The following is a 25,294-nucleotide window of genomic DNA, read 5'->3' on the forward strand; positions in this document are numbered from 1 at the left end:
GAGCTCCTCTAAGCACTTTGTAGGAATTAAACCATTTAATCCTTTTCTTAATTTTTAATGTCAGTACTATTATTACCCACTCCCATTTTTTTCACTTTTTAAAAATTGTGGGGGCGGGGTGCCTGGGTGGCTCAGTCGTTAAGCGTCTGCCTTCAGCTCAGGTCATGATCCCAGGGTCCTGGGATCGAGCCCCACATCGGGCTCCCTGCTTGGCAGGAAGCCTGCTTCTCCCTCTCCCACTCCCCCTGCTTGTGTTCCCTCTCTCGCTGTGTCTCTCACTGTGTCTCTCTCTACCAAATAAATAAAATCTTTAAAAAAAAAAAAAATTGTGGGGGCACCAGGCCAGCTCAGTCAGTAGGGCTTGACTCTTGATCTCAAGAGTTGTGAGTTTGAGCCCCACGCTGGGTGTAGAGATTACTTAAATCACTAAATAAAACTTAAAAAAAAATTGTGGTAAAATATGTGTAACGCCTGGGTGGCTCAGTCGTTGGGCATCTGCCTTGGGGATCCCTACTCTGCGGGAGCCCTGCTTCTTCCTCTCCCACTCCCCCTGCTTGTGTTCCCTCTCTTGCTGTCTCTCTCTCTGTCAAATACATAAATAAAATCTTTAAAAAAAATGTGTAACATAAAATTTGCGATTTTAGCTATTTAAAAAATTAATTTATTTTATTTTTAAGATTTTATCTATTTATTTGAGAGACAGAGCACAAGCACAAGCAGGGGGAACGGGAGAGGGAGAGGGAGAAGCAGACTCCCCCCTGGGCAGGGAGCCCAACGTGGGTCTTGATCCCAGGACTCTGGGATCATGACCTGAGCCAAAGGCAGATGCCCAGCTGACTGAGCCACCTAGGCACCCCCATTTTAGCCATTTTTAAGTGCACAACTGAGTGGTGTTAATTACATTCACAACGTTGTACAACCATTACCATAATCTATTTCCAAAATTTTTTTCTCACCCCAAATGGAAATTCTGTACCTGTTGAGCAATAGTTCCCCATTCTTTTCCCCTACTCTATATTACCACATATTTGTAATATAGAAAATGGAGGCACATAAGAGGCTAAGAAAAATGGTCAATATTACACAGCTAGTTAAGCCTAGAAGTCCTGATTCAGAGCACATAGTCTAGTTCTAGAACTTGCCTTCTGAATCTTGCATAGGTTTTGTTTTTGTTTTTTAAGTTTTTAAAAAAGTTTTTTTAAAGATTTTCAGAGTGCAGAGCGTTCATGCAAGAGACAGCAAGAGTGAGTGGGAGGGGAGGCAGAGGGAGAGAGAAGCAGACTCCCCACTAAGCAGGGAGCCAGACGTGGGGCTCAATCCCAGGATCATGACCTGAGCCAAAGGCAGACGCTTAACCGACTGAGCCACCGAGGCGCCCAAGTTTTTAAATAACTTTTGGTAAGTTATTTCTTTCATACCTTACTCCCAAAGAAAGACAGACTTTTCTAACGAATCTTGGATTTTATTCCCAAGTTCCTAAACCCAGTTTCCTTCAAGAGAACTTTGAAGTTGTATGTTTGGTCTATCGATGCAGGCTCCAACTACTCCAAAGGGCCAATCTACCTGCCTTGCCCTGTGGGATCTGGGTAGGAGCCAGAGGTGGCTTTTAGAGCACCAACTTCTCCATGAAATCCCCAATCCTGGGAGCCCTGAGAACATTCCTCAAATGGGCAGAGAATGTGCCCAGCCACCAGAGCTGAGGAGTAGAATTTTCTCTCCTTCCACTTCTAAAGGAACGGCATTGAAAAGAACATGGCCTTGGGGCGCCTGGGTGGCTCAGTCATTAAGCGCCTGCCTTTGGCTCAGGTCATGATCCCAGGGTCCTAGGATCGAGCCCCTCATCGGGCTCCCTGCTTGGCAGGAAGCCTGCTTCTCCCTCTCCCACTCCCCTGCTTGTGTTCCCTCTCTCACTGTGTCTGTCAAATAGATAAAAAATCTTTAAAAAAAAAAAAAAGAAAAGAACATGGCCTTTAGAGCCACATAAGCCTGGACTTGAACCTCAACCTTGGACAAAGTTCTTGTTTCAGTTATTTCCCAAACTGAAAAGACAGGGATAACACCACCTACCTTGCAGAGTTGTTGGGAAGAGCAAATGGCAGCCTAACACGTAGGGTCTCAGTGAGTGTTAAGCCTTGGCAGCTCAAAGCCTGCTCCTTGCTCAACCTTTATATAGCATCTTGCTGGGGACCAATGCCATTGCTTGGTGCTACTTCTCTGCTGGGTTAGAAACTCAAATTCAGGGATTCTCTCTAAAGCCCTACATATCTCAAGGGCTGGCTGTGCCAATGCTGACAGTCTCTTAAAGGGAGCATGATACCAGCTCCGCCACTTATTGGCTATGCAATCTTGGGCAGTTTGATCCATCTCTGCCTCAGTTCCCTCATCTGAAAAGCAGAGGATAATTGGATTCCCCACTTCTTAGCATTGTTGGGAGGATTAAACAGATTAATGCACTTATAACTGTGCCAGACATATAGTAGAGGCATTTGCTATTACCATCCAGTGTCCCCTTCCCTTGTTTCTCTACCAGATGCTGCCTTTCACCTGGGGTAATGGAGAAGGCACATGTAAAAGCCAATCCATTGGTCTTGGCATCCTACTTTTTCTCCTTGTGTAAAAAGAGGTAGTCTCCCTATTCTCCCAATTGCCTACCACGAACATGTTTCCAGGAACCTCCTGGGCCACTTCCAACCGCTAGATGGCCAAGCTACAGGGTGATTATTTCCTTAGGCAAGCAAACAGCAAACACTTCAGCCCTCTAATATGGTATTTCCTGGGGCTGGAATGTCAACAGGAAGTCCTGTGGGGAAGAGCTCTGCCAAAACACTCATTCCGAGGAAGGGATTGGTAAACTGACTAATTTGCCCAGCCCTGTACAACATCCTGCAACCTCCACATGCCCCCCTGTGGCAGGCCTCACCCACAGGCAGGTCGCTCCTGACCTTATTCTTTTCTACTGGGTTCTTGGGCCAAGGAGCCCAGATGTGAACCTATATGAGAAAACCAGACAGACAAAAATTTGCACATACAAAGCAGCTGGACCATTTATTGGCATTAGGAAGTCTTCCTTTAGGCAAGGGAGGGCACCCACAACACTACAGTCTCACCCATTTTATGAAAACTTGAGACCAAATTCTCCATCGTCTGTACACAGCGTAATCACAAAACCAGAGCAAGTATTCGAATTAAACACACTGACCCAAACCATCCTGCTATAAAATAAAGAGAAAGCCAAGGGGAAGGGGTGGGGAGCAAAGTTCCTTCACACTACCATGTTTCAGGCACATAATCTAACAATTCCGTAGTGCAGCACAAAACTGCTTCCCAGTGTCTCTTAAATAAGTCATTTAATTATCAATAGTCCAAGGACTAACAAAAGTTCATGGAAAACGGCCGTACCCTTTGGCTCTGTGCGTGGCCTGCGGCTGAGGGGCCAAGTTCTTAAGAACCAAAGCCTGGCTGACACACTCTCGGGGAGAGCGCCCTCTCAGTATCTCAAACACCAGGTCTCAGCTTTCCCATCTATGAAATACAGCCGTGGCTGGGACGACCCGCTAAGCCTCCAGATCGAAGTCATCGCGCTCCTCATTGTATTCCAGTACGTGGCGCTTGATCTTGGACGAGTCAACCCAGGTGACGAAGTCCTCCATGCTGCGCGTGACAAGGAAGGCGGGGTCGGTGACCACGTCGGGGCCCACGCGCACGTGGCCCTGTTCCACGAAGGCCACGGCGGCCTGGAGGTGCTGCGCCATACGCAGCCTCAGGAGCACGGTGGGCAGTCGGCGGCGGCAGAAGGACGAGGCCGTGACGAAGTCGCAGAGCTCGAGCGAGCCGCGCGTGGGCACCAGGCCGAGAGCGTACAACTTGTCCAGCAGTGCGGCCGAGGCGCGCACGCGAAACGGGTCGCGCTCGGGTAGGTCGCGCAGGCGCCGCGCCAGCTCGCGCACGGCCCGGCTCAGCTGGTTGTAGCGCGTGTAGTCCTCCCGCCGCTGCAGCCGATAACGCCGCAACACGCGCAGCTCGTGCAGGTTGTGGTCAGTGACCTCCCAGTTCAGGAAATCCACCTGCTTCAGCAGCTTCTGCTCGTGGAACTTAAGCTTCCGCACCATGATGGTGGCTCCCGGGGCGGCAAAACCCCAGGCTAAGAGCGCGTACAAGCGGCTGGGCGACTTCCGTCGTCTCGGAGCGCGAAGATCAGGCCGGGGGACCCTGGGCCAATGAGAGAAAGGCTCAGGGCCACGCCCTCGATTTCCATTGGTCAGAGTGGAGCCACGCCCCACGTCTCTTCTCGCGTTTCCTTTCGCGTTGGCGGAAGGAACCGGGAAGAAGTAGCGAAGAAAGGCTGGAGGTGGGGCGGCGGGCGGGGACACGACACTGGGAGGTGTTTTTGTTTTCGTTTTTTTGTTTTAAATTTTCGCGAGGTTTTCAGTTACCAAAAATATATCCCCTAGTGCGGTAATCGTTTCCTCTCATTCAGACTTACGTCTTTTAGGGACTTCCAGGTGAGTCTGCTCGGAGAAGCTGAGGACAATCCTGGGGAAGACGGGTGACCGCCGTCCGTGCTTGTTTGATGGGGTTTACCGTGCTAACCTCTCGTCGGGTTCCTCCCACCTGGTGGGGAGCTTTCCGAAGCCAGCGGGCCGGGGGCTGACCGGGTAGTCCCGGTCGCTCGCTACCGCGAGGCCCTTCACCAGGCGGGCAAGTGGTCCCTCCCTGTTTAGTGGGGCTGGACGCCGGCGAACATATAAAATATTGATTTCCCGGCTGTTTCCTTACACGCACAGAATCGAGATTTACACGGGAGTCTCCTGGAAATCTGTATTGTTAGCAGGAATGCTAGGCGGTTCATAAAACCCAGCAAGTCTGAGAAATTTGGATATTAAATACGAAACTTAACTCCTTAGTTGAGCTCATATAAATTAGCCCGACTGGGTGGACTTCTGGTCAGCCAGTACTGAGTTTAATAAATTAAACGCTGTTAGGCTAGTTATATCTGTAAGTTATATAGACTAACCACTTTATTTGCCCAGGCCTTTGACGCCACCTAGCTTCTTCGCTGATCATTTTGTCTTATTTTTGTATGGTTTTCATGTACTTTTAAGTATAATACTTGATATGTGGAAAATAATATATGTAATATACGTAAGTTACAAAGTATAATGAATACTTTCGAACCGGACACCCAGTTTAAGAAAATGTCACCAGGACCATTTCATCTACTTCTTCCAGCCACTCCTCCAGCCAGAGGTAATGGTATCTATACTGAGTTTTGTGTTTATTTTTCCTTTTCGCTTAAAAAGAAAAAAACAGTTTTATCATTACACATGAATCTCTAAATACATTGAGAACCTTCTTATTCAAAGTGGAGCCAGTGGACCAGCAAAGAGCTTGTTGGAAATGCAGTATTTTAGGCCCATTCCTGACCTACAGAATCAGAGTCTGCATTTAGCAAGGTCCCCAGGTAATTTGTATACACACTGATTTTGCAAATGTGGTTAAATGAAAGATTTTTAGATGGTGAGAATATTCTCAATTACCTGGGTGGGTCCCATGTTATCATAAGGGTCCTTATAAGTGAAAGAGGGAGGCAGAAGAGTCAGGAGATAGGATGATGAAAGCAGAAGTCTGAGTGACGTGATAGCAGGCTTTGAAGATGAAAGGGATCCAAGAGCAGGGGACTGTGGGCAGCCTCTAGAAGCTGGAAAGGCAAGGAAACAAATTTTTCCTTAGAGCTTCCAGAAGGAACACAGCCCTGCTGACACTTTAATTTTAGCCCATTGAGATCCCAGTTTGGATTTCTGTAAAAGAATAAAACTGGGTTGCTTTGAGCCACCAAGTCTGTGGTAACTTGTAGTAGCTGCAATAGAAAACTAATACAGTTTGCTTTTTTTTCTTTTTTTCTAATTGATTTGAAGATGTTCTTTATGTATTATGGATATTAAGCCTTAACCAGTTATATATGGAACAAATATCTTCTCCTAGTTTGCACTGCATCCTTGCCCTTCATATTCCCCCAACCTTACTCCCATCCTCAGCCCTTGCTCAGCATATCTGCAGTAGGACTCTTCGTTAACTTCCTTCTCCCCAGACAATAAACATAGTAAAAACTAAACTATATGTGTTAGCAAGTGATAAGCATTATGAAACAAAACTGAGCAGGATATAGGAGAACTTGGGGTGAGGAAGGGCTGTAATTTTATATAGGGCATGTCAGAGTAGGTCTTATTGAGAAGGTGATATTTTATAGGGATTTAGCCATATGGATATCTAGGGGAAGAGTATTTGAGGAAGAGGACACAGTCTGCAAATGCCTTAAGACAGGAATGCTCCTGGCAAGCCAGAAGAGGAGTAATAGCCATCCTCGAAGGAGCAGTGGGCTAGGAGGGGAGGAAAGAGGGTTCAGATGACAGGCTCATAGGCCTTCAAGTAAGTAAGGACTTTGGCTTTTATGTTTGTGAGATGAGGACACTGAATGGTTTAGAGCAGAGGATTGACATCTAACTTATGTTTTAAATGGATCACTCCAACTGCCGTGTTGAGAACAGATTGTTAGAAGGCAAGGATGGAAGCAGATCATTAGGAAGCTATTGCAGTGATCTGGGTGAGAAAGATGGTGGCTGGGACCAGGAGAGCAGTAGTGAGAATCTGATGTGAAAGGAATCCCAGGATGATGAGGAGAGTCAAGGATGGCTCCAGTTTTTCTCCTGAGCAAGTGAAGAAACTACTCATCACTTGAGATCGGGAAGGCTGCCAAGTAGAACAGGTTTAGGGTGCAATGCCTGATACTGTTTGGGACATGTTGGGTTGGAGGTGTCTAGTAGTCATCCCAGGGGAGATGTCAAGGTGAAAGACTTTTGAGTCTGGAATTCTAGAGAAAGGCCTAGGCTGGAGATTAAAAAATTGCGATGTTATTGGCAGATAGATGATGTATCCATCCATGAGCCTGGACGAGGTCATCAAAGGAGTGAATATGATAGAAAAGACAAGAGGACTGCTTTCTGTAGTCACTCTAGTATTAAGAATTATTGGAGAGAGGAGGATGAACCAGTGAGGTAGAAGGGAAACCAGGAGAGTATGGTCTTCCCGATGCAAGTGAAGAAAGTGTATCAACCTGGTCAAATGCTATGGAGAGGTTGAGTAAGAGGGGAGTAAGAGGGGAACTGAAAATAACCATTAGGTCATTGATGACTTTGACCTTGACAAGAATAGTTTCAGTGGAATCTGCCGGTGAAAGACTGGCTAGAGGTGTTTAAGAAGAGGAAAGAAATTGCAGGCAGCTAGTATAGATGGCTATTTTGAGGAATTTTGCTCATGCGTGCAGAGAAATGGGACAGTAGCTGGTGGGGGAAGTAGAGTGGAGAATCTATTTTTTAAAGATGTGGGTTGACTTTTTCTTCAATACCCACAGCTTGTTGGATGCCATTCCAGTCCATTCTACTTGCATAAACTCCCAGATTTACTTCTCCCTAGCCCGGTACCCTTGCATTATCTCAGGCTGTTGTCCTCTTGTGTGCGTTGTTACAGTGTAGTCCAGTGTACCCACACTGCCACCAGGGGGGTCAGCCTGGAAACCACTGGCTGCAGTTCTCCCTTGCTGACTTCTTTCCTAAAGGAGGAAAGTTGGGTGCTTGGATGGGGAATGGATGTTATTTGTCGAGCATGAGTCAGGGCCCCAGCAGGAAAGAGAGAACACACTCCAATTAGAATAATGTGAGGAGAATTGAATAAAGGGACTTTGTCTCAAGGGAATGGGCAGGGTGTAGGGAAACCACAGAGGTTAGTGCAGTTTTCTGAGACTAGCACCTGGCGGCGGGTGTGTGTGTGTGTGTGTGTGTGTGTGTGTGTGTGTGTGTGTGTGCGCGCGCGCGCGCGCGCGCGCGCGCTCGCGCTGTGTTGTCCCTAGGCTTGAAGAGGGTCACTGAAAGGGAGGGAATGGAAGATATCAGTACTGGATGGAAATCTCTGTGAGGCTCAAGAGAATTTTCCCCAAGAACCTGGAAATAAGGGTGGCCCCTGAGAGTTAGAAAAACCCACCCAGAACAGATGTGGGAGTAAGTCTAAGATGCTTGGTCTATGACTGTGTCTGAGGTGTTTGGGAACCAACTAAAAGCCATAGAGTGGTAGCTGGACTAGGATCCTGCTCGGGTGAGCAGAAATCCCATCGATTGTATTAAGGGAGCTAATAAAGATAAAATGTTTATCACAGTATGTGGCACTAATGAAGTAATTGCTGTTGTTAGGCTCAGCTTGGAGAGAGGCTGTGTGAACTGAAGAGAGATCCCAGAGAAGGGGTGTCCCAAAAGTAGCTGGAGGAAACATACTCCAGCTCTGGTTGTAGCAAGAGTAGGATGACCCGAATCCTTAGAATCAAGGGCTGGCCCTATTGTGGGGGACAAGATCTCAAGGCTTTTTGGCTGAAAGACTTGTCACACCATCTCTTCCTATCATGGGGTTTCCAGGTTCTGAGCTAACCTGATAACTGGGCTTCCTAAGGAGCAGCTCAGACTGCCTTGCGCTGTTGATGCAAAAGTTCAGGTCTGCCTGACTAATTGTATTTCTCTGTGCAATTTAATCCCTGGGCTGGTAATTACACTTACCACCGTGAGCCTTTGGTAATGTATATAATTGTTGAATCACTATGTTGTACACCCAAAACTAATGTAATATTATATGTCAACTACAGTGACAAATAAAAATTAAAAAAAAAAAACAAACACCTGGCCTTCTGGGGTTTGTATATAAGCCTTTATTCAGGTCATATGCCATCCCTGTATAGGGAATTGGATCTACTCACTGCACCGATGAAAGTGGGTTTTGGAGCCAGAGGCCTGCACCCTATACCCCTCAAAACATCAAAGGTGCCCACTTTTAGCAGATCTACTTTGGGCCAATTAATCTGCAGCAATTAGGAAGAGTCAGAATGAGGAGGAAGGAAGTTCTAGCTAGAAGGGGTAGGCAAGGCTCCAGGGCATAGCTAGAAGAGGAGTCGGGCTAAAGTCTTGGTCCCACCTTAGGCCCCTCCTCCTCCAGGAAGCCTGCCTTGATCCTTACTCCACCCATGGGATAGATAGGTGCCCTCCCATGCACATTTCATGGCCCTGGTGACACTGGGTAGGGAGTTACCGGTCTACTTCTCCTGACTTACCTGAGCTTCTGGAAGGTTAGGACAGTGTCTTATTTATCTTTGTAGCCCAGGGGGCCCGATAACAGAATGATTACTCAGTTAATGTTTCCTTGATTGCATGATTGAATGAGTGAGACAGACACATTATGATAGATGAATTAAGGACAAGATGGTGGACTGTAAACCCAAGAGGGCACAACACCTACTGCCTGTTGTGATGTAATCCCCAGTGCCTGGCACAGTGCCTGGCAGTCGGTGCCCAGAGTGTCCCAGATGGGCTGACCAAGGGTCAGATCCCCCTTGCCTGTTCGTGCAAGCCTAAGCGGACCACCCCTCTCTCCTCGCTGCTGACGGCCGGCCGATTAAAATCTAGTCCCCGAGGCCGCGCCGGGTCGTGCCTAAGCTTTGTTCCCTGTTGCTACATATGTAGGGTCTTGTCTTTCCCTCTGAAGGAAGTCTCCCAGGGCAGGGGTGCTTCTGGCCCTGTCTGGCTAAGGTACCAGGACCTGCAGCGGCCAGTATCCCAGACCTCTCAGGCTTCTTCCCAGAGGGCGCTGCTGGCATTGGGGCCCGCCCTGGGGCCCCCTCCGGAGAACAATCCCCAGGCTGCGCCACGGCCCAGTTTCATCCAGTCTCGCCAGAGTGGGGTGGAGGGGCACGGGAATGGGAAACGGCTGTCTGCGGCTCTCCCAGCACCCTTCTTCAACCCCCTGCCCCGGGTCTCGGCTCTGGCGCCCCCGTCACAAGCCCTCACTTTGCGAACTTTCGGAGTTTTCCTCCACTTGCGTCATGGGAAAGGCAGGAGGGTGACAGAACCCAGGAGGCGAGGCGGCGGCGGCGCTCAAGCCCCTCGGGTAAGAGGTGTCTCCCCGCGAGGGTGGACGGGCGGGGGGTCCCGGCGCCTTCCCTCAAGCCCATCCCGGAGCGCCAGAAGGAAAGCGGGCGGGGAGTGGGCGGGGGCGCGGGCTGCAGCGCCCCAGGCCGCGGGAGGGCGGAGCTGGGCCATCCCTGCCCAGCCAGGACGCACGGAAGTGCTGTGGAGTTTGCCCAATTCCCCAGCCTGCTTTTCCTCCCTCCCTCCCTCTCCCCACCCCTCACCTCCCCCTCGGCTCTTCCCTCCTTTCTCCGGACGCCACCTCCCGGAATCCCTTTTTTCTGTTGTTTTGGAGCTAGCTTCTCGCTGGCGGCGCGGAGGGGCTGCGAGTGCTGGACGAGGGCTCGCCGCCCACCGGCCGGACACCGCGGGGCCGAGTGGACGACGGACCGCCAGCCGGCCGGGCGCGCCATCTGCTCGCCGGAGCGCACTCTCCAAACTCCTGTTGAGTGTGTGCGGGCACGCCAGGGCTGGGGGTCTGTACGACCTGCGCGCCGGGACCGGGGACCGCGGAGGTTACCTTTGGATGGGGTCCTTGGACTCAGATCAGGGTTAGCTTCAGGCTCAGAAACTGCTGAGGAGCTAGGCAAACAAAAGAGGCCACTCAGCTAGTGGCCAGAAGTCGCCAGAGCGCCTCGTCGCACCCCCTCCTTCCCTAGGGTGGGGGCTGGCCAGTCGGGAGGCGGGGTGGGGGAAGCCTCCTGAGCCGGCTGAAGGCTTGGGGGCCGGGGGCCCCGGGGGCCCGGGGGCTGGGGGCCAGGCCAGACCGGGCTGGGCCGCTGGGGTCGCGGAGTTGGCGGCCTGTTGTGTAAGCCTCAGTCCTTGTTTTCCCCGGCCTGGCTGGTTGGGAAGCCGGACACATCCACCCTTGGACTGGATTCAAGAGGCTGCTGCTTTTCTCCATGCCCCTCTTGGATTTTCTGGATTTTTGAAAACCCAGTGGCCCAGGAGGAGGAGGAAGGAGCAGATCTGCAGAGGAATGTGAGAGAAGCCAGAAGGAGCTGGGAGCCAGAGCTGCCCAGATTTCTGGATCGGTGGTTTCTGAGTGATTCTTTTCTATTTCAGAACATTGTTCCAGTGGAAAGTGTCAAACAAATTCTTGCCCTTTCAGAGCTGATTTCTCCAAGTCACTTGACTTTTCTTTTGGGAGTGGAAGGAAGGAGAGACTACCCGTTCTGGGGCTGCCAGGGGAAGGGAGGCAGATTATGGACATGATCCCTCCCTGCTCACAGCAGTGTGCTGGAGACCTAATAATAATAGGGCAGTTAATGGGCCGAGGACATTGCTTTGAGTAGTGGGAGGCTGGATAGCATCTGTGGGTGCTTAGGCCCCAGTTTAGGGGCTGAGAGACTGAGTTGCTGTGACAGGCCTTGAGCTGCTAGTGCATTCTCAGTTCTGGGTAGGACCGTGTCTCCTCTCTCTCTACGACTGGCCCAGCCATGGCGCTGAAAGGCCGAGCCCTCTATGACTTCCGCAGCGAGAACAAGGAGGAGATCAGCATCCATCAGGATGAGGACCTAGTCATCTTCAGTGAGACCTCGCTGGATGGCTGGCTGCAGGGCCAGAATAGCCGAGGTGAGACAGGGCTCTTCCCTGCCTCTTACGTGGAGATCATCCGGGCTGGTCCCACCTCCAACCATGCCGACTCCTCCAGCAGCCCAGGCTCTCTGGGCACCCAGGTGAGCTCGTATGACGCGGCCAGCCCTTCCAGGAGTGGTGGGGGCAGTGGCTTCCTCTCACACCAGGGCAGCTTCGAGGAGGACGATGACGATGACTGGGATGACTGGGACGATGGATGCACAGTGGTGGAGGAGCCTCGGGCTGGTGGGCTGGGCACCAACGGGCACCCCCCTCTCAACCTCTCCTACCCTGGTGCCTACCCCAGCCAGCACATGGCTTTTCGGCCCAAGCCAGCCCTGGAACGGCAGGACAGCCTGGCATCTGCCAAGCGTGGCAGTGTGGTGGGGCGCAACCTCAACCGTTTCTCGTGCTTCGTGCGCTCTGGAGTGGAGGCCTTTATCTTGGGTGATGTGCCCATGATGGCCAAGATTGCTGAGACGTACTCCATCGAAATGGGCCCTCGTGGCCCCCAGTGGAAGGCCAACCCCCACCCGTTTGCCTGTTCAGTGGAGGACCCCACCAAACAGACCAAATTCAAGGGCATCAAAAGCTATATCTCCTACAAGCTCACACCTACCCACGCTGGCTCGCCAGTCTACCGGCGCTACAAACACTTTGACTGGCTCTATAACCGCCTGCTGCACAAGTTCACTGTCATCTCGGTGCCCCACCTGCCAGAGAAGCAGGCCACAGGTCGCTTCGAGGAAGACTTTATTGAGAAGCGGAAGCGTCGGCTCATCCTCTGGATGGACCACATGACCAGCCACCCTGTGCTGTCCCAGTATGAGGGCTTCCAGCATTTCCTCAGCTGCCTGGATGACAAGCAGTGGAAGATGGGCAAACGCAGGGCAGAGAAGGATGAGATGGTGGGTGCCAGCTTCCTGCTCACCTTCCAGATCCCCACGGAGCACCAGGACCTGCAGGATGTGGAGGACCGTGTGGACACCTTCAAGGCCTTCAGCAAGAAGATGGACGACAGCGTCCTGCAGCTCAGCACTGTAGCATCCGAGCTGGTGCGCAAGCATGTGGGAGGCTTCCGCAAGGAGTTCCAGAAGCTGGGCAATGCCTTTCAGGCCATCAGTCATGCTTTCCAGATGGACCCCCCCTTTAGCTCCGAGGCCCTCAACAGTGCCATTTCTCACACGGGCCGTACCTATGAAGCTATTGGTGAGATGTTCGCTGAGCAGCCCAAGAACGACCTCTTCCAGATGCTCGACACGCTGTCTCTTTACCAGGGCCTGCTCTCAAACTTCCCTGACATCATCCACCTGCAGAAAGGTAAGAGCCAGAGTGGGCAGGAGACCCCTGCTGAGTCTGCGCTCTGCTGGGCACTGGGGATCTGAGGATGGCCTAGGGGAATGGAGCAGGCCATCTGGTCTTTCAGTCTCATTCATTCATTCCACAGTGTGTCGAGCACCTGCTACAGGGCAGGTGCTAGTCTAGGTGCAGGGATATTATTGTAGACAGCTCTGGTCTCTGACCTCATGGAGCTCGCTGTTTACCTTGTATTGTCCAATTGTTTGCTCGTGCATTCCTTTTTTTCTGTTTCTGTCTCATTTGCTCATCTATCCATTTTGTGCTGAGCCTAGGTATCAGGTATCAGGCTGATCAAGGTATCAGGCTGAGTCTGGGAACACGGAGATGACTGGGGCCCAGGCCTTGCCCTTGAGGAGCCCACAGGCTCGTGGGGGACAGGGACACAGATAACAAGAGCACAGAGTGTGGCCTGTCTTCCCACTCCTCTCAAGCTCCACTCCCTGCCCCTGTGGCTTCAGAGCCTGTGCTTTCCACCGCATACCCTATCTGTGAGCTCCCTGTCTGTGTGCGGGAGGCTCGCTGTCCCCATTTTGCAGATGAAGAAGCTGGTGTCCACAGAAGGCTGGTTGCACAGGGAGTCCGTGGCCCAGCTGAGACTGTCCCTTCCTTCTGCGCCTCCCCAAGGACACGTCCATGTTGGCCAGTTCCCAAGCCCAGCTGTGTTTTCAGTTCTCATGGCCCCCCTCCGTGGGGGAGGGACAGGATGGGCTCCTGTCTGTTACTGTTGGGCCGTCAAGGAACTGCCAGGGAAGTGACTCATCCCAGGTCACCTAGGGGCACCCGGGCTGGTCCAGGGGAGCAACAGGGGTTCAGGGCACTACCCACATGGCCCATCCAACTCCCTCTTCCTTAACCTGGCTTCTCTTGCCTGAGCAGTGAGTCAGGGGCTGACTTGGCAGGTGGCTGAGTCCTGGGACAACAGGCAAGGCAGACGTCAGGAGAGAGGTGTGGTCCTCCCTGGGGCTGCTTGGTAACTCAGGAAGAACGTCTGCAGGGCGTGGGGCTGGCTCCTTGGCCCCTAGGCCCTGAGGTCAGGCCTGGCTTGGTGCAGAGTTTTCCTCTGGGTGGGGCCCCGAGGCAGACCTCTGGACTGAGCCTGGGGGACAGCAAACACCACCCTCCGCCTCAGTATCCTGGAGAGTCGGGAGTAAGCCAGCCCTGCTCTACTTTACCAGGAGATAGACTTCTAGAGCTTCTCCATCTCCCAGGCTCCTTTCTCTCCTCACTTTCTCATCCTCCTTCCTTTCCCTGCCCTTTTTTCTCACCTTCACATTCCTGTCCTTCTCCTTCCCTCTTCTTTGAGCCTCAGGAGACATGAGCCCTGACTTCTCGTTTTGGCTGTGTTGCCACTTTGCTGGGTATTCCTGGGACGTGCCTCCTCCTCTCTGGACCTTAGTTTCCTGATCTAGAAAACAAGGGAGGGTCGAGCCACTGAGCTCTCAGGAAGGGAGACTCCTGGGGAGGATCTGGTGAGAACAGAGTGATGCCTTAGAGCGGATCTCTGAGCTCTGGGGCAGGGATGTGGCAGAGGGGGCCGGCCGGGGCCCTGTGGGGCAGGTGTCTCCCTGGGCGGAAGTGGAGGCATGGTCACTGCTGCGCTCGGGCCTGGGCAAGCTGGTTCAACCAGCTCCTTGGTGAGCATGTTTCTGTGTGGGCAGTGGCTGCGGTCAGTCCCCCAGGGCAGAGCTGGGGGCAGGCAGGGAGGCAGCCCCTTACCCAGCCAGGGCTGCCAGGCTGCACTGAAGCAGGAAGAGGTGAAGCCACACTGGCCTTTCTGACTCCGGGGCAGGGACACAGAGCTGAGAGAGGACATTTCTGAGTTTTTCTACTTGAGGCTTTTCTGAGAGTGGGGGCCCGGCAGTCCTCTGGGCTGATGCTTTCAACGTTAGGCAGAGGCTCACCCGCCTTCCCTCACCCTGAGGAGCCCTCCCCAGTGGACCGACCCATTTGGGCCTACTCTTCCTCCTTCTGGGCTGTGGTCGGGCAAGTTAGGGAGGGGGGCTTGGGATCTGGCTGAGACGGAATTGGACAGGTTTGGGGGATGATGGGGGGAGGAGGAGTTCCCTGCTGGCCCTGTGGCTGGGACCCTTTTTCAGAGAAAGGAGCAGGAAAGTTGGGCCTCAGGTCTCCAGAATTCTGTCTAGTCCACCCGGACATCTGAAAGATGGCAAGCGTGTGGCAGAGGCCGTGGAAGGAAGGAGACAGGAGGCTTAGGTGGGGTCAGGAGGCCAGGGTCTGGACAAATATTGCTTCTGAGATGACTGTGAGGGTGTTTTTCTGCCCTCAGTGTCCCCCTTAGTAAAATGGATCGCGGAGCCTGCTTGGCACTGAGTTGAAGCCCACCAGTCTGCCTGCCCCCTGGCCCAGCCCCTGGAGCTCAGTCCAGGGGTCTTCTAAGCGAAGAGGAACCATGTAACTAACCATCTAAACCCCGGGCAGTCGGGGGGGTGAAGGGCGCCCCGGTCATAGCTAGGCTGGGACAAGGGGAAATAGTACCTGTGCAGGGCCCGTCCCTGTGAGCCAGCCGGGGCAGGGAAGTTACTGTGGTCCCCTGCATTTTTCAGATGAGGTGTAGCAAGGTGGGATGATACGCAGAGCAGGAATTGGGGCCCAGGGGTGTCACCGCACAGCCCAGGCTGTTTCCCCTGTGCCAGACAGATGGGTGAAGGAGCTCTCCAAGGGATGGGTGCGTGGGTAGATGAGCCAGAGGGGGAGGGATGAGGGAGGCTGGGTGCTCTAGTACCATGAACTCAGCTGCATGCTTAGTGGGCTGGAAGCAGGCCCAGGACCACAGAGCGAACGTGGCCATGGGACTCAGGTTGGCCAAGGCAGCATGTCCCCTGCAGGACCTAGTGCTTGTCTGGGGGATGGGTGGGTCCAACCTCTGTGTTCCAGGCCATCATCACCTGGCCACCTCTAAACCCTTCCCTCCTAGGGTTCCGTAAACGAAGAGAAGCCTCTTGCTACCAGCCACCACCAACTGGTTCTTGCCATGACTGAAAAGCAGTCTGCACACGGTTGCACGTAGCATCCTGAGCTCTGACTCTGTCGGGTGCTGGCCTTTGTACAGACAAGTTCAGTTAAACCTTAACTACGCTATAGGGTGGGCACAGATATTATCCCGTTTTTCAGATCTGGAAACTCAAAATCACTGTGCCCCTGAGAACAGTTGTCAGCAGCATCAGACCTGGTTCAGCCTGTCCCGTTTGACAGCTGGGAGACCTCCAGCCCAGGCAAGAGCAGTGGCTTGCTGGAGGTGACACAGCTGGGACTAGGACTCGGAACTCCTTCCCTGACCTGAGGAGGGGGGGTGGGTAATTACCTCGGAGAGGTGGGGACAGGATGCATTATGTTGGGAGCTTAAGGAGTATGCCTGGGACCCTGGGGCTCTGAAGCTTCCACCCCCTTTCCTGGTTCCTGGGATCCAGCCCACAGGACACCTGCCAGGGCAGGAGGCTCCCCTAGGTCCTGAGCTCTAGGGTTGAGGCCTACACAGAATGTAGTGGGGATGCCGGACAGGCCTGAGCCCCAACTCCCAGCCTGTCTCTGGGGTATGTTAGTGTTAGCTGGGCAGCCCCAGATCTGAGTCACAGGGTGGAGAGGTGACAGAGAGCAGAGTGGGACCTCTGCCTGCCCCCCCCCACAGTTTTTGTCCCCCGTCCCTGGCCCCCTCCCTCTCTGTGGATACCTAGCAATTTCAATAGATATGTTTCTATTACTTGGGCCTCTGTCTTCTCATCAACAAAAGGAAGCTTTCCTTCCTCCAAGGCCAGAAAAGCCTTCTGGAATACAGGTCCACCCTTACTGCACCCAGATTTTTTCAGGCATCTGGAATCCAGGCTAGTTAGTGTCTCGTCTTCAAGTAGGTTCCTTGTCTGTTATCTGGGTCCCCACACAGATGGGGTGACTTGGGTGACCTGGCATGGGCTCTCTGCAGGATACGTGGTGTCCAACCCCCCAGCCATGGAGGGGTACCCCTGAGCCCCCTTATATGGGGCACGAAGGAGGCTGGGAGCCCCTGGGCAAGTCCTCCCCGGCAGGGCCTCAGTTTCCTCTGTACAAGGTCAGGGGTGGGCAGCTGGCCTCTATGATCTCTTTCGCTCTGAAGTGTCTTATTGGGTCCTCATGCTGGGCCTTGGGCTGAGCCCTCTTCCATTGCCCACACCTGGGCAGTTGGGATGGAATAGGAGGCAGGAGGGGCTCAGGGAGGGTGGCAGAAAGACTGAGTGGGTTGGGAGCTGGTGCCTGCAGAGTTCTTTCAAGTGCTGTGTGAGTGGCCCTGGAGATTCTCCAAACTCGTGTCTGTCCACCCCAGATGCCCCCGTTAGCCAGTTAGCCATGCACTTGCCTGCTTATACGGGTGCTGCTCCTTCTAAAGGCCTCTGCAGTTACTTCCAGCATGTAGAGCCTTGGGCCTGACATAGAGTAAATGACCGAAAAAAGGATCTTGAATGCATCAGACATCTTGAGTGAAGAGTCAAAAGAACACATCTTGGAGGCCCTCAGTGTGCTGTTGGTGCGCATTGGATGCTTCTGAAGTGCTTGGGGGCGGGGCGGGGGCTGCTGTCCTGCATGCCAAGCCTTCCTACACCCTTCCTCTGCTTCGCACAGTGGATTCCCTGCAGCCCTGCGAGGGCTGAGGGCCAGGCACAGGCAAACTGCCTCCTCCTTCCGGCCACTGGCCCCACGGTGCACACGGTTCAAGTGCACAATTAGTCAAGTGTCTGTTAATTCAGAACTGGAATTCATTCACCAACTGCTTGCTGATTCATTCAGATTCTTCTAAATTGGGTCCCCTGCCCAGGTTCGTCCCCCATCCCCCATCTGTCACCTGGTTATTACAGGGCCTCCTCTGGTCCCTCTAGGCTGGTGTGAGGAGGGGCAGGGCCTGTTTGTGGGGAGACACACACAAAGGAAAATACCAGGTGGCCTTCGAGGTGCTGTTTTAGAATCAACATTGTGATGGGGTGGGGAGCGCCCTGGAGAGGGGTCAGGAGGCATTGCACCTGGGGGCACTGTGGGAGGCTCTGGTATGGAGGTGGTGCCTGAGCCTGATCAGGGGCCTTAAATTATGCAGAAAGATCTAGCAGGCAGAGATGTGGAGGTAGGAAAGAGCAGGGTGAGTTTGATGAACATGGGGTCAGTGTGGAATGGGTGCCTCCCGGCTAGGCAAATGGGCAGGGACCTTCGTGTGCAGGCAGAGGGGAGCTGGGAGAGGTCTGGAGCTTTGGATGCCCATCTTGGCTGTTCTTCAGGTACTGTGGAGAACCTCTCAGACACTGGGCCCGAGGTGGGAGCCCCTTAGGAGCCTGTTGTAGTAGTTCAGCGAGGAACAGATTGAATCAGCTCAGCAGACATGTACCAAGCTCTCCTGGGGGCCAGACCTGGCCCCGGGCGCTGAAGACATTGAGCTCACAGACCAGAGGGAGGCAGGCAGAGTGAGCACAGGGTGGTAAGAGCTGTGGCTGATGGAAGCCCCGGGAACTTTGGGAGGCACCTGATGCCGTGGGGGCTCAGGGAAGGCTTTCTGGAGGAGGTGATGTCTGAGCTGATTAGGAGCCAGTGTGAGAGGTGATCGATGCCTGTGTTGGGTAAGGACAGCCCTGTCCTGGAACTCGATACAGCCAGCAGGGTTGTGACAGGCTGGGTGCCGTGGGCTGCTGACAGTGCCCCAGCTTCGGAGGGAAGATGTGCCAACGGTGAGGGCTTTGGGATGGTCCTGGGGGAGACACGTAGGTGGCTGTCCCTGAGGGGGCTCGTGGAGGGCATAGGGAGCAAAGGGGGGAGACCAGAGCCCTAATTCCCTTGTCCTCCTCCACTGTGCCCGTGCCAGGCGCCTTCGCCAAGGTGAAGGAGAGCCAACGCATGAGTGACGAGGGCCGCATGGCGCAGGACGAGGCAGATGGCATTCGTAGGCGCTGCCGCGTGGTGGGCTTCGCCCTGCAGGCCGAAATGAACCACTTCCACCAGCGCCGCGAACTCGACTTCAAGCACATGATGCAGAACTACCTGCGCCAGCAGATCCTCTTCTACCAGCGGGTAGGCCAGCAGCTGGAGAAGACGCTGCGCATGTATGACAGCCTCTGATCATGTGTCCCTGGCCCCCACCCTGTGCCTGGGTCTGGTCGCTGCAGTGCGCTCTGCTCTCTAGACCTACCTGCACCAGTAGTGGCTGGGAGGGTTGGGGTGGGCTTTGGAGGAGTCATGGGTCCCCCTGGGGAAGACCCCCAGCTCTTAGAGGTAGGGGTACAGCAGGGGTGAGATTTGGGGTCAGGAATCTTCTAGGCCGAGGCCTGGGCTCTGGGTCAGTCGTTTGAGGTCAGGCCATGGTCTTAGCCTCTGCTAGAACCTACAGAACTCGCTCACCTGGCCACCACCCCCGCGTTCATTCAGCAGGCACCGGGGCCTGCTGTGGCCCCGTGTCAGATGCTTGCTGGGTCCCAGGGCTGCGACATGCCTGCCCTCAGGGAGTCCCCAGTTGAAGTGGGGTCAGACAGAGAAACAGACAAGGGCACCGGAGGGTGACTGATGGTAAATAAGGGCTTCCTGGAAGCTTAAAGAAAGAACCACTCATTCTGCTGGTCAGGGAAGGCTCCATAGAGTAGGTGACATTTGAGTAGTGTTTTGGAGAATGACAAGGACCTGCCAGACAGTAGATGGGGCCAGGGGTGGGGGGCACATTCAGAAGAGACGAATAGCATGGGCAAAGGTGAGAAGACATGAAAACGCCCATCTTCTCTCCCTTACTTTTCCCAAGTAAGTTGGTGCCCCCTTGGTGGGGATTTTGGCCTGTGTGACAGAGGGGAGGGCTCTTCCTCCCATGTCCCTGTCCCTGCCTCACCTTGTCCCCTTAGGAGGAGCTGCAGGCCAACTCCCTCCTGACTCCCCTCCACCTGCTGAGCCTCCATTACCCCTTGGTTAGGGGACCATGCCGCATCTTTTCCCTGGGCTCAAGGTGCTGAGACAAGCCACTGACCCCAGGACCTTGGTGGCACCTTCCTGGAGAGGACACCCAGAAGTTACCAGATATTTGAGTTCACCAGCAACGGCTCTCCACATTCCAAACAGGCTCGGGCCCCAGTGAATCTCAGAATCCTTCCTATTGCACAGAGGGAAGGCCAAGGGGAAGAAAGACGGGGGCGGGCTTGCCCACTGCCCCAGAAGTCCTGGGCCCGCATGTCCATGGCCAGCCTCACTGTGATGCCAGCCCCGGCTCCCTCCCCAGCCAGGTTGTGCTGTCTCCCACCCATGTTTACATCCTCAGGGGGGGGCTACTCCCTCCGCCCAGGCCAGGGTGTGGGCCGGCGGGTTGGGGGAACTGACAGGTCCCACTGCTGGCCTCCCCAGGAGGTCATGGCCACTCGTGGCTCCTGCTGCCTGAGTCTTTTTTCTTATTTTCTTGATAAACCTTTTGCAATGAAGACAACAAAAGCATGGCTTTTTTTTTTGTTTGGATCCCAAAGGGATTGAGGGTGGGGGAAGGATGAAACCCTAAGTGTCCCTGGGAGCTCTTAGACTGTGAGGTCATGGTGGGCACAAAACCTCTAAAGCTGGGGGGAGGACTGTGCTGATGGCAGGTGCTAGCTGGGAGCTAGAGGTGGCCGTGGACCCCAGCTGGACACACATCCTTCCCAGACCTCACTCTCCCAATCTCTCAAACAGCCGGAGTCCTGCTGGGGTTAGGCTGTGCTGCTCAGTGATCTAGGGCTGAACTTGCATGAGTGAGGGAGAGGAGACCTGCTCCAGGACAGTCTAATTGACGGGGTTCTTCTCCCCAGGGAAGCATGCCCCAGCCTAGCCCCCAGGAAAGCCCTGGTCCAGGAGAGGTGGGGCAAGCAGTCCAGGGCACCCAGTCCTGTAGCGGCTTCTGTGTTGGGAACTGAGGAGAGCTGCCCCCCCCACCCCCAGCCGGGCCCTCAGTGGTGTCCCAGTTAGGATGAGCAGGAATCAGTTTCCATGTGGGAAGGAGGGGTGCTAGTCAAACCACGGTTCTCTTTCGGGGCAAGGGGGTCTTGGTGGGAGAATAGGGCTGGCAGGGTCTGGGCCTCGGGGGGCTTTGACCAGGCCAGGGACCCAGGGAGCTTATAGCAGTGAGAGGGGTAAGGAATGGCGGGTGCAGTGGGGAAGGGGCAGCAAAGGCTCCCCGTTCAGGGCAGAGCTTCCTCAGAGGAACTTCTGGAATGGGCCCCTGGCCCTGGGTCAAAATTAGGTCAGATTTGGGACTTTCTGTGGAATTTTCCCCTCCCTCCTCCCTGCCCTCCTTCCTTCATTTTCCAACCCACCCAGGGACCTTCCTGCCTTAACCCCTTCGCAGCTTTGACCTCCAGGCCGCCTCTGTAGACAGTGCTCTTGAGCACAGTGGGGGAGGCTCCTTACTGAGGTCAGTCTGGGGAGGGGTGGTGGAAATGCCTTTCTTAACCCACAGTGCCTGGAAAGTCCCCTGTTTATGCTTCCTGCCCTGGGAATAGTATTACCCTCTTGTGTCCCATCCTCAGCATGAGGGAGGTGGTCTGAGACTTTACTCAGGAGGGCTTGGACCTGGGAGAAGAGTCCAGAAGTGAAGTGTTGGGATGGGCCAGGTCTACTGTGGGCATCCTGAGATATCTAGGCTGGGGCAGGCTTCTATGTAATGGGGAGTGAGGATGTCACAGCCATTCCCTCAGGTTTCTTTCTCTCTGTGGGTTGGGGTATTGGGGGGGGCAGTTTGAGATCGGTCTGGGTTGACCGGAGCCCCTCGAAGGAGGGCCCTGGGGGACCAGTTGGGGAAGGCGTGGGAGCATCCTGGTGGTGGCAGGGCCTGCTGCTGGCCTCAGTCACTTGCCAGGCAGATGTTCCAGACAGAGCTGGGCCCGGCTACCTCCAATACCCTCCCTCACTTTGCTCTGAGGGGGTGGAAAACAAGGCCCCTCTTTCTGCCCTGGGCAGCTGTCAGGACCTGGGGGTAGGGGGGATCTGAATCTCTGATCCCCAGTCTTGGTCCAGTCCACGAAAGGAGTCGGCTTTGTGGCCACATGTGGGGGTTGGGGATGGAGGCAGCCCTCAGATCCTGCATCTGTTGCCTCCCGGACACACAGGAGGGCCACAAGCCGCCATGCCACAGCTCTGCCACAGCTGTGCCACACCTGGAGGGGAGGTAGGCAGACGGGTGGCTCCAGAGCCCGCTCAGCACCTCTCCTCCATCCCGTGGCACAGCCGCGCTGTCATCCACACGTCCACGAAGTCACAGGTAGAGCTGCCCAAGCCCAAGCAGCCACAGCCACGTGCAGCCACACACCCTGCCCACGGGGACATGGGCCAGCCCTGGCCGTCCGCACACAGATGCACAGTCACGTGCTCATCCAGGGGCACTCCCAGCCACGGCGCCACCCACGGCACATGTTCATGGCCGTGGCTGCACACGCATCATCTCTTCCCAGCACTGGTCACATTGTGTCCCCACGCATAGCCGTACCGCAGTCCTATCCGCACAGAGCGACACACTCAGACACACGGCCACAAGCCACACATGCTCAGAGCAAAGGTGTCACGCGTGTCGCTGCTTCTAGACTGCACCCGCGCCACCTCCTGGGGGAGCCAGTGGCATCACCTGTCATCTGACACTGGCGCTGTCCAGATGGGGAACTTGAGGTCTGGTGAGGGGTGGCAGCCGGCTGTGTCACCCCATGCCACTGGCCCGAGGGTGTTCAAGGGCTTGAGCCCAGCCCCGGGTAGCTCTGTGGCCGGTCCCCAGGGCCAGTCCCTCCTGCCTCATAGGCCCCTGGCTGAACCCACCCAACAGAGCTCCAGGCCTCTCCTATCTGTCCAGCCAGAGCTGAGGCCGCAGCGTGCATGTGAGCCAGGGCAGGGACGCAGTGGGCAGGGCCCAGGCCTGGGCGGGAGGAACATTCCTGCACCATCTCCTCCCCAAGCATGTGAGGACTGGGCCCGCCCTGCCTGCCTGCCTGCCCGCTGACTCAGGCCTCCAGGAGCCAAGCCCGCTTGTCCTCCCCCCCCCCCAACCCCCAACCTGCTTCCCTTCCAGTTCAGCTCCAGTAGGGCTCCGTGGGCTGGGGTAGGAGACGAAGAGCCCTGGCAAAAACCACGGAGAGAAATGAAAATTCACCTCCCCCAGATGGCGCTCAGCAGAGCGCTCTGATTGTGAAACCCAGTCCCAGGCTTCAGGAGAGTTTAGCGCAAACCTTTTTTCCTTTGGTTTTGTTTTGTTAGTCAAACCCCAGTGCAGTCCGGGCTGTTGAAAAAGCGAGTCTCACATAGCTGTGGCCTCCTTGGTCCTCACAGCAGCCCAGGTAGGCGGCATTGTTCCATTTCACAGACGAAGGGACTGAGGCTTGTCTAGAGCGAAGATGGGCCCGGCCTGGGATCACAGTGAGACCCAGGTGGAGCTGGACTCGAACCCAGTTCCCTGACGTCTTTCCTCAAAGTCTTGATTGACTCACTTAAGTCTGAAGGAAAAGGGTCTGGCAGAGCTCCATTCCAGAGGTGAAAGAACGGGAGGCTGGCAGACCCAACTGCTGAAATGTGAAGGGGCTGGTGGGTAGGGTGAGTCCCACCAGCTCCCAGGGACGAAGAGGCTGACCACAGCCCTGCACAGTGGCCACGGCCTTGACCCAGGATCTCCCCTTACACATGAATGTGTGTGAGGAGCATCGCCTCATTTCTCTGCAACTGACCAGAATTTCTTTGTTGCATTCTCATTCCCTCACATGGTAGAAAAGGAATTGCAAATCAATTTGCGGACCCCTCCTTTCAAAGATTTGGGGATGGCACATTGGAAGACAGTGGGCAGGCCTCTGGCACTTTGAATTTTAGAGACTGAATCCCACACCCTATCACACATATGAAAATTTGCCTGCCTTCCACATTAAAGATCATTCATATACACCTGTTTCAGTTGGGTTCAGTTTGTTACTTGGCAATGCCTTGTCTTACAGATATTTATTTAAACTTTATTAATGTTGATTTTGTCTTTTTCTTTTCTTTTTGTGTCCTGCTTTTTTTTTTTTTTCCCCTGCTAACGTTGTTGTGGGTGCTTGCAGACTCCTGGACCATGGCGCTGGGCCTGTAGTGCCCACCGTGGTCCTAGGTTAGCATTGGATCCTCTGGTCATCTGCCCCCACCACCTGCTCCTTTGATCCCCATCCTGAGGCCTCTGTGGGTCTGGCCTTTGGCCTGTTTTGAGCACTTAGGGCTCCCTCCCTCCCTTGTATACCTGTGGACCTCAAGGGACCTCAGGGGGCTGGCAAAAGTCCCTTCTGTGGCCTGTGGTCCCCTCTGGGGCTCCTGGTCAGCATTCCACAGCTCCCCAGCACACACTCAAGCACAAGAAGCTCTGGGAGGCACTAGAGATCCTATGCAACCCTTTGTCATCTGGGGTCTGGCTGCCACCTTGGGGCTCTACCTGGGAAGGGGCCAAGTCCCTGCTGCTCCTGGATCGCCCAACTTCGGGGCTCCTACCCTCCCCCAGCGCAGGCAGCACCACAGCAGATGTTGGCTGGCCAGGATTTCTCAACCACCCTGCGTGCAAGAGATGACCGGCGTCATTCTACAGACCAGGAAGGGGGGCCCAGGGAAGGAGGTGCTGGAGTAGCCGAGTGGGTGTGAGATGGTCCCCAGGTCTGGGTCACCTGGGCTGGGAGGCAAATCGTTGGTGCCTGAGGTGGGAGTTGGCCTCCTGGAGGTACCTGGAGCCTCTGCTGGGCTGACCTGGTCCCCCTTGCTGCTATTTTGGCAGGAATGTAACGGGCGGGGTAGTATGAAGCTCCGCCAGACAGCCCTACTGCCCCCGGATAGCCACAAGCCCCCTGTTTCCTCTCTCTCCACCACCCAGAGGCAGGGCCCTGGTATTGGCTGCAGTGGCTGAGCCCTATGCGAATCCTACCCTACACGGACTTGTTCTGGGGATGTTTCTTCATTGCTTCATGCTTCCATTTCTCTATTTATAACGGGAGTTCCAGATGGCTGTTAGGAGGATTACATGAGCAAAACGCGTCAACTGGACAGTGCCTGCACATAGCAAGTGTTCAGTAAGGGTAGCTGGGATAACCAGCCTCTGAGCAGAGCCCTAGAGCAGCCCTAGAGAGAGGCTGGGCCAAGAATATTGTCACCCCACTTCATAAGTGAGAAAACTGACTGAGCGAGCCCTCTAAGGCCACACAGTAGGTAGATGGCAGGGCTGGGCCTGAGACTAGGCCCCTGACCACCTCCAGACCTTGAGCCTTGCCCCGTGTTGCCGCCATGTCTTCACGGGGAGCAGACTCCGTGGGGCTTCCTGGCTGTCACAGTACTCGCCAGCCCAGGACAGGAGGTGTCCCCTGGGCCATTCATTGGCTGTCCCACACACCGTCACACACAGGAGAGTG

The 25,294-nt window shown here is 54.6% G+C and overlaps 2 protein-coding genes across 4 annotated transcripts in view; one reads left to right on the forward strand and one right to left on the reverse strand.

Annotated features, from left to right (window-relative positions):
- Positions 1-3,018: 3,018 nt before the first annotated feature.
- On the reverse strand, positions 3,019-4,220 carry IMP3 (IMP U3 small nucleolar ribonucleoprotein 3). The gene has a single exon (XM_034994269.1). It carries the CDS (start codon positions 4,107-4,109, stop codon positions 3,555-3,557), a length of 555 nt encoding a protein of 184 aa, XP_034850160.1. The 5' UTR covers positions 4,110-4,220; the 3' UTR covers positions 3,019-3,554.
- Positions 4,221-8,714: 4,494 nt separating this feature from the next.
- The window catches only part of SNX33 (sorting nexin 33), a 64,909-nt gene continuing 48,329 nt past the window's right edge, over positions 8,715-25,294 (forward strand). Inside the window, exons 1-3 of one of the 3 annotated variants that reach the window (XM_034994264.1) lie at positions 8,715-9,978; positions 10,298-12,896; positions 18,769-19,429. In XM_034994264.1, coding sequence (XP_034850155.1) covers positions 11,438-12,896; positions 18,769-19,022 — 1,713 coding nt within the window. In that variant the 5' untranslated portion in view covers positions 8,715-9,978; positions 10,298-11,437 and the 3' untranslated portion in view covers positions 19,023-19,429. Of the gene's footprint in view, positions 9,979-10,076; positions 12,897-18,768; positions 19,430-25,294 lie in introns of those variants that run through there. The other 2 variants (XM_034994265.1, XM_034994266.1) reach the window with 2 other exon arrangements.

Source organism: Mirounga leonina, unplaced genomic scaffold (assembly GCF_011800145.1).
Source record: "Mirounga leonina isolate KUSES-001 unplaced genomic scaffold, KU_Mleo_1.0 Mir_91, whole genome shotgun sequence".
Lineage (NCBI taxonomy): Eukaryota > Metazoa > Chordata > Mammalia > Carnivora > Phocidae > Mirounga > Mirounga leonina.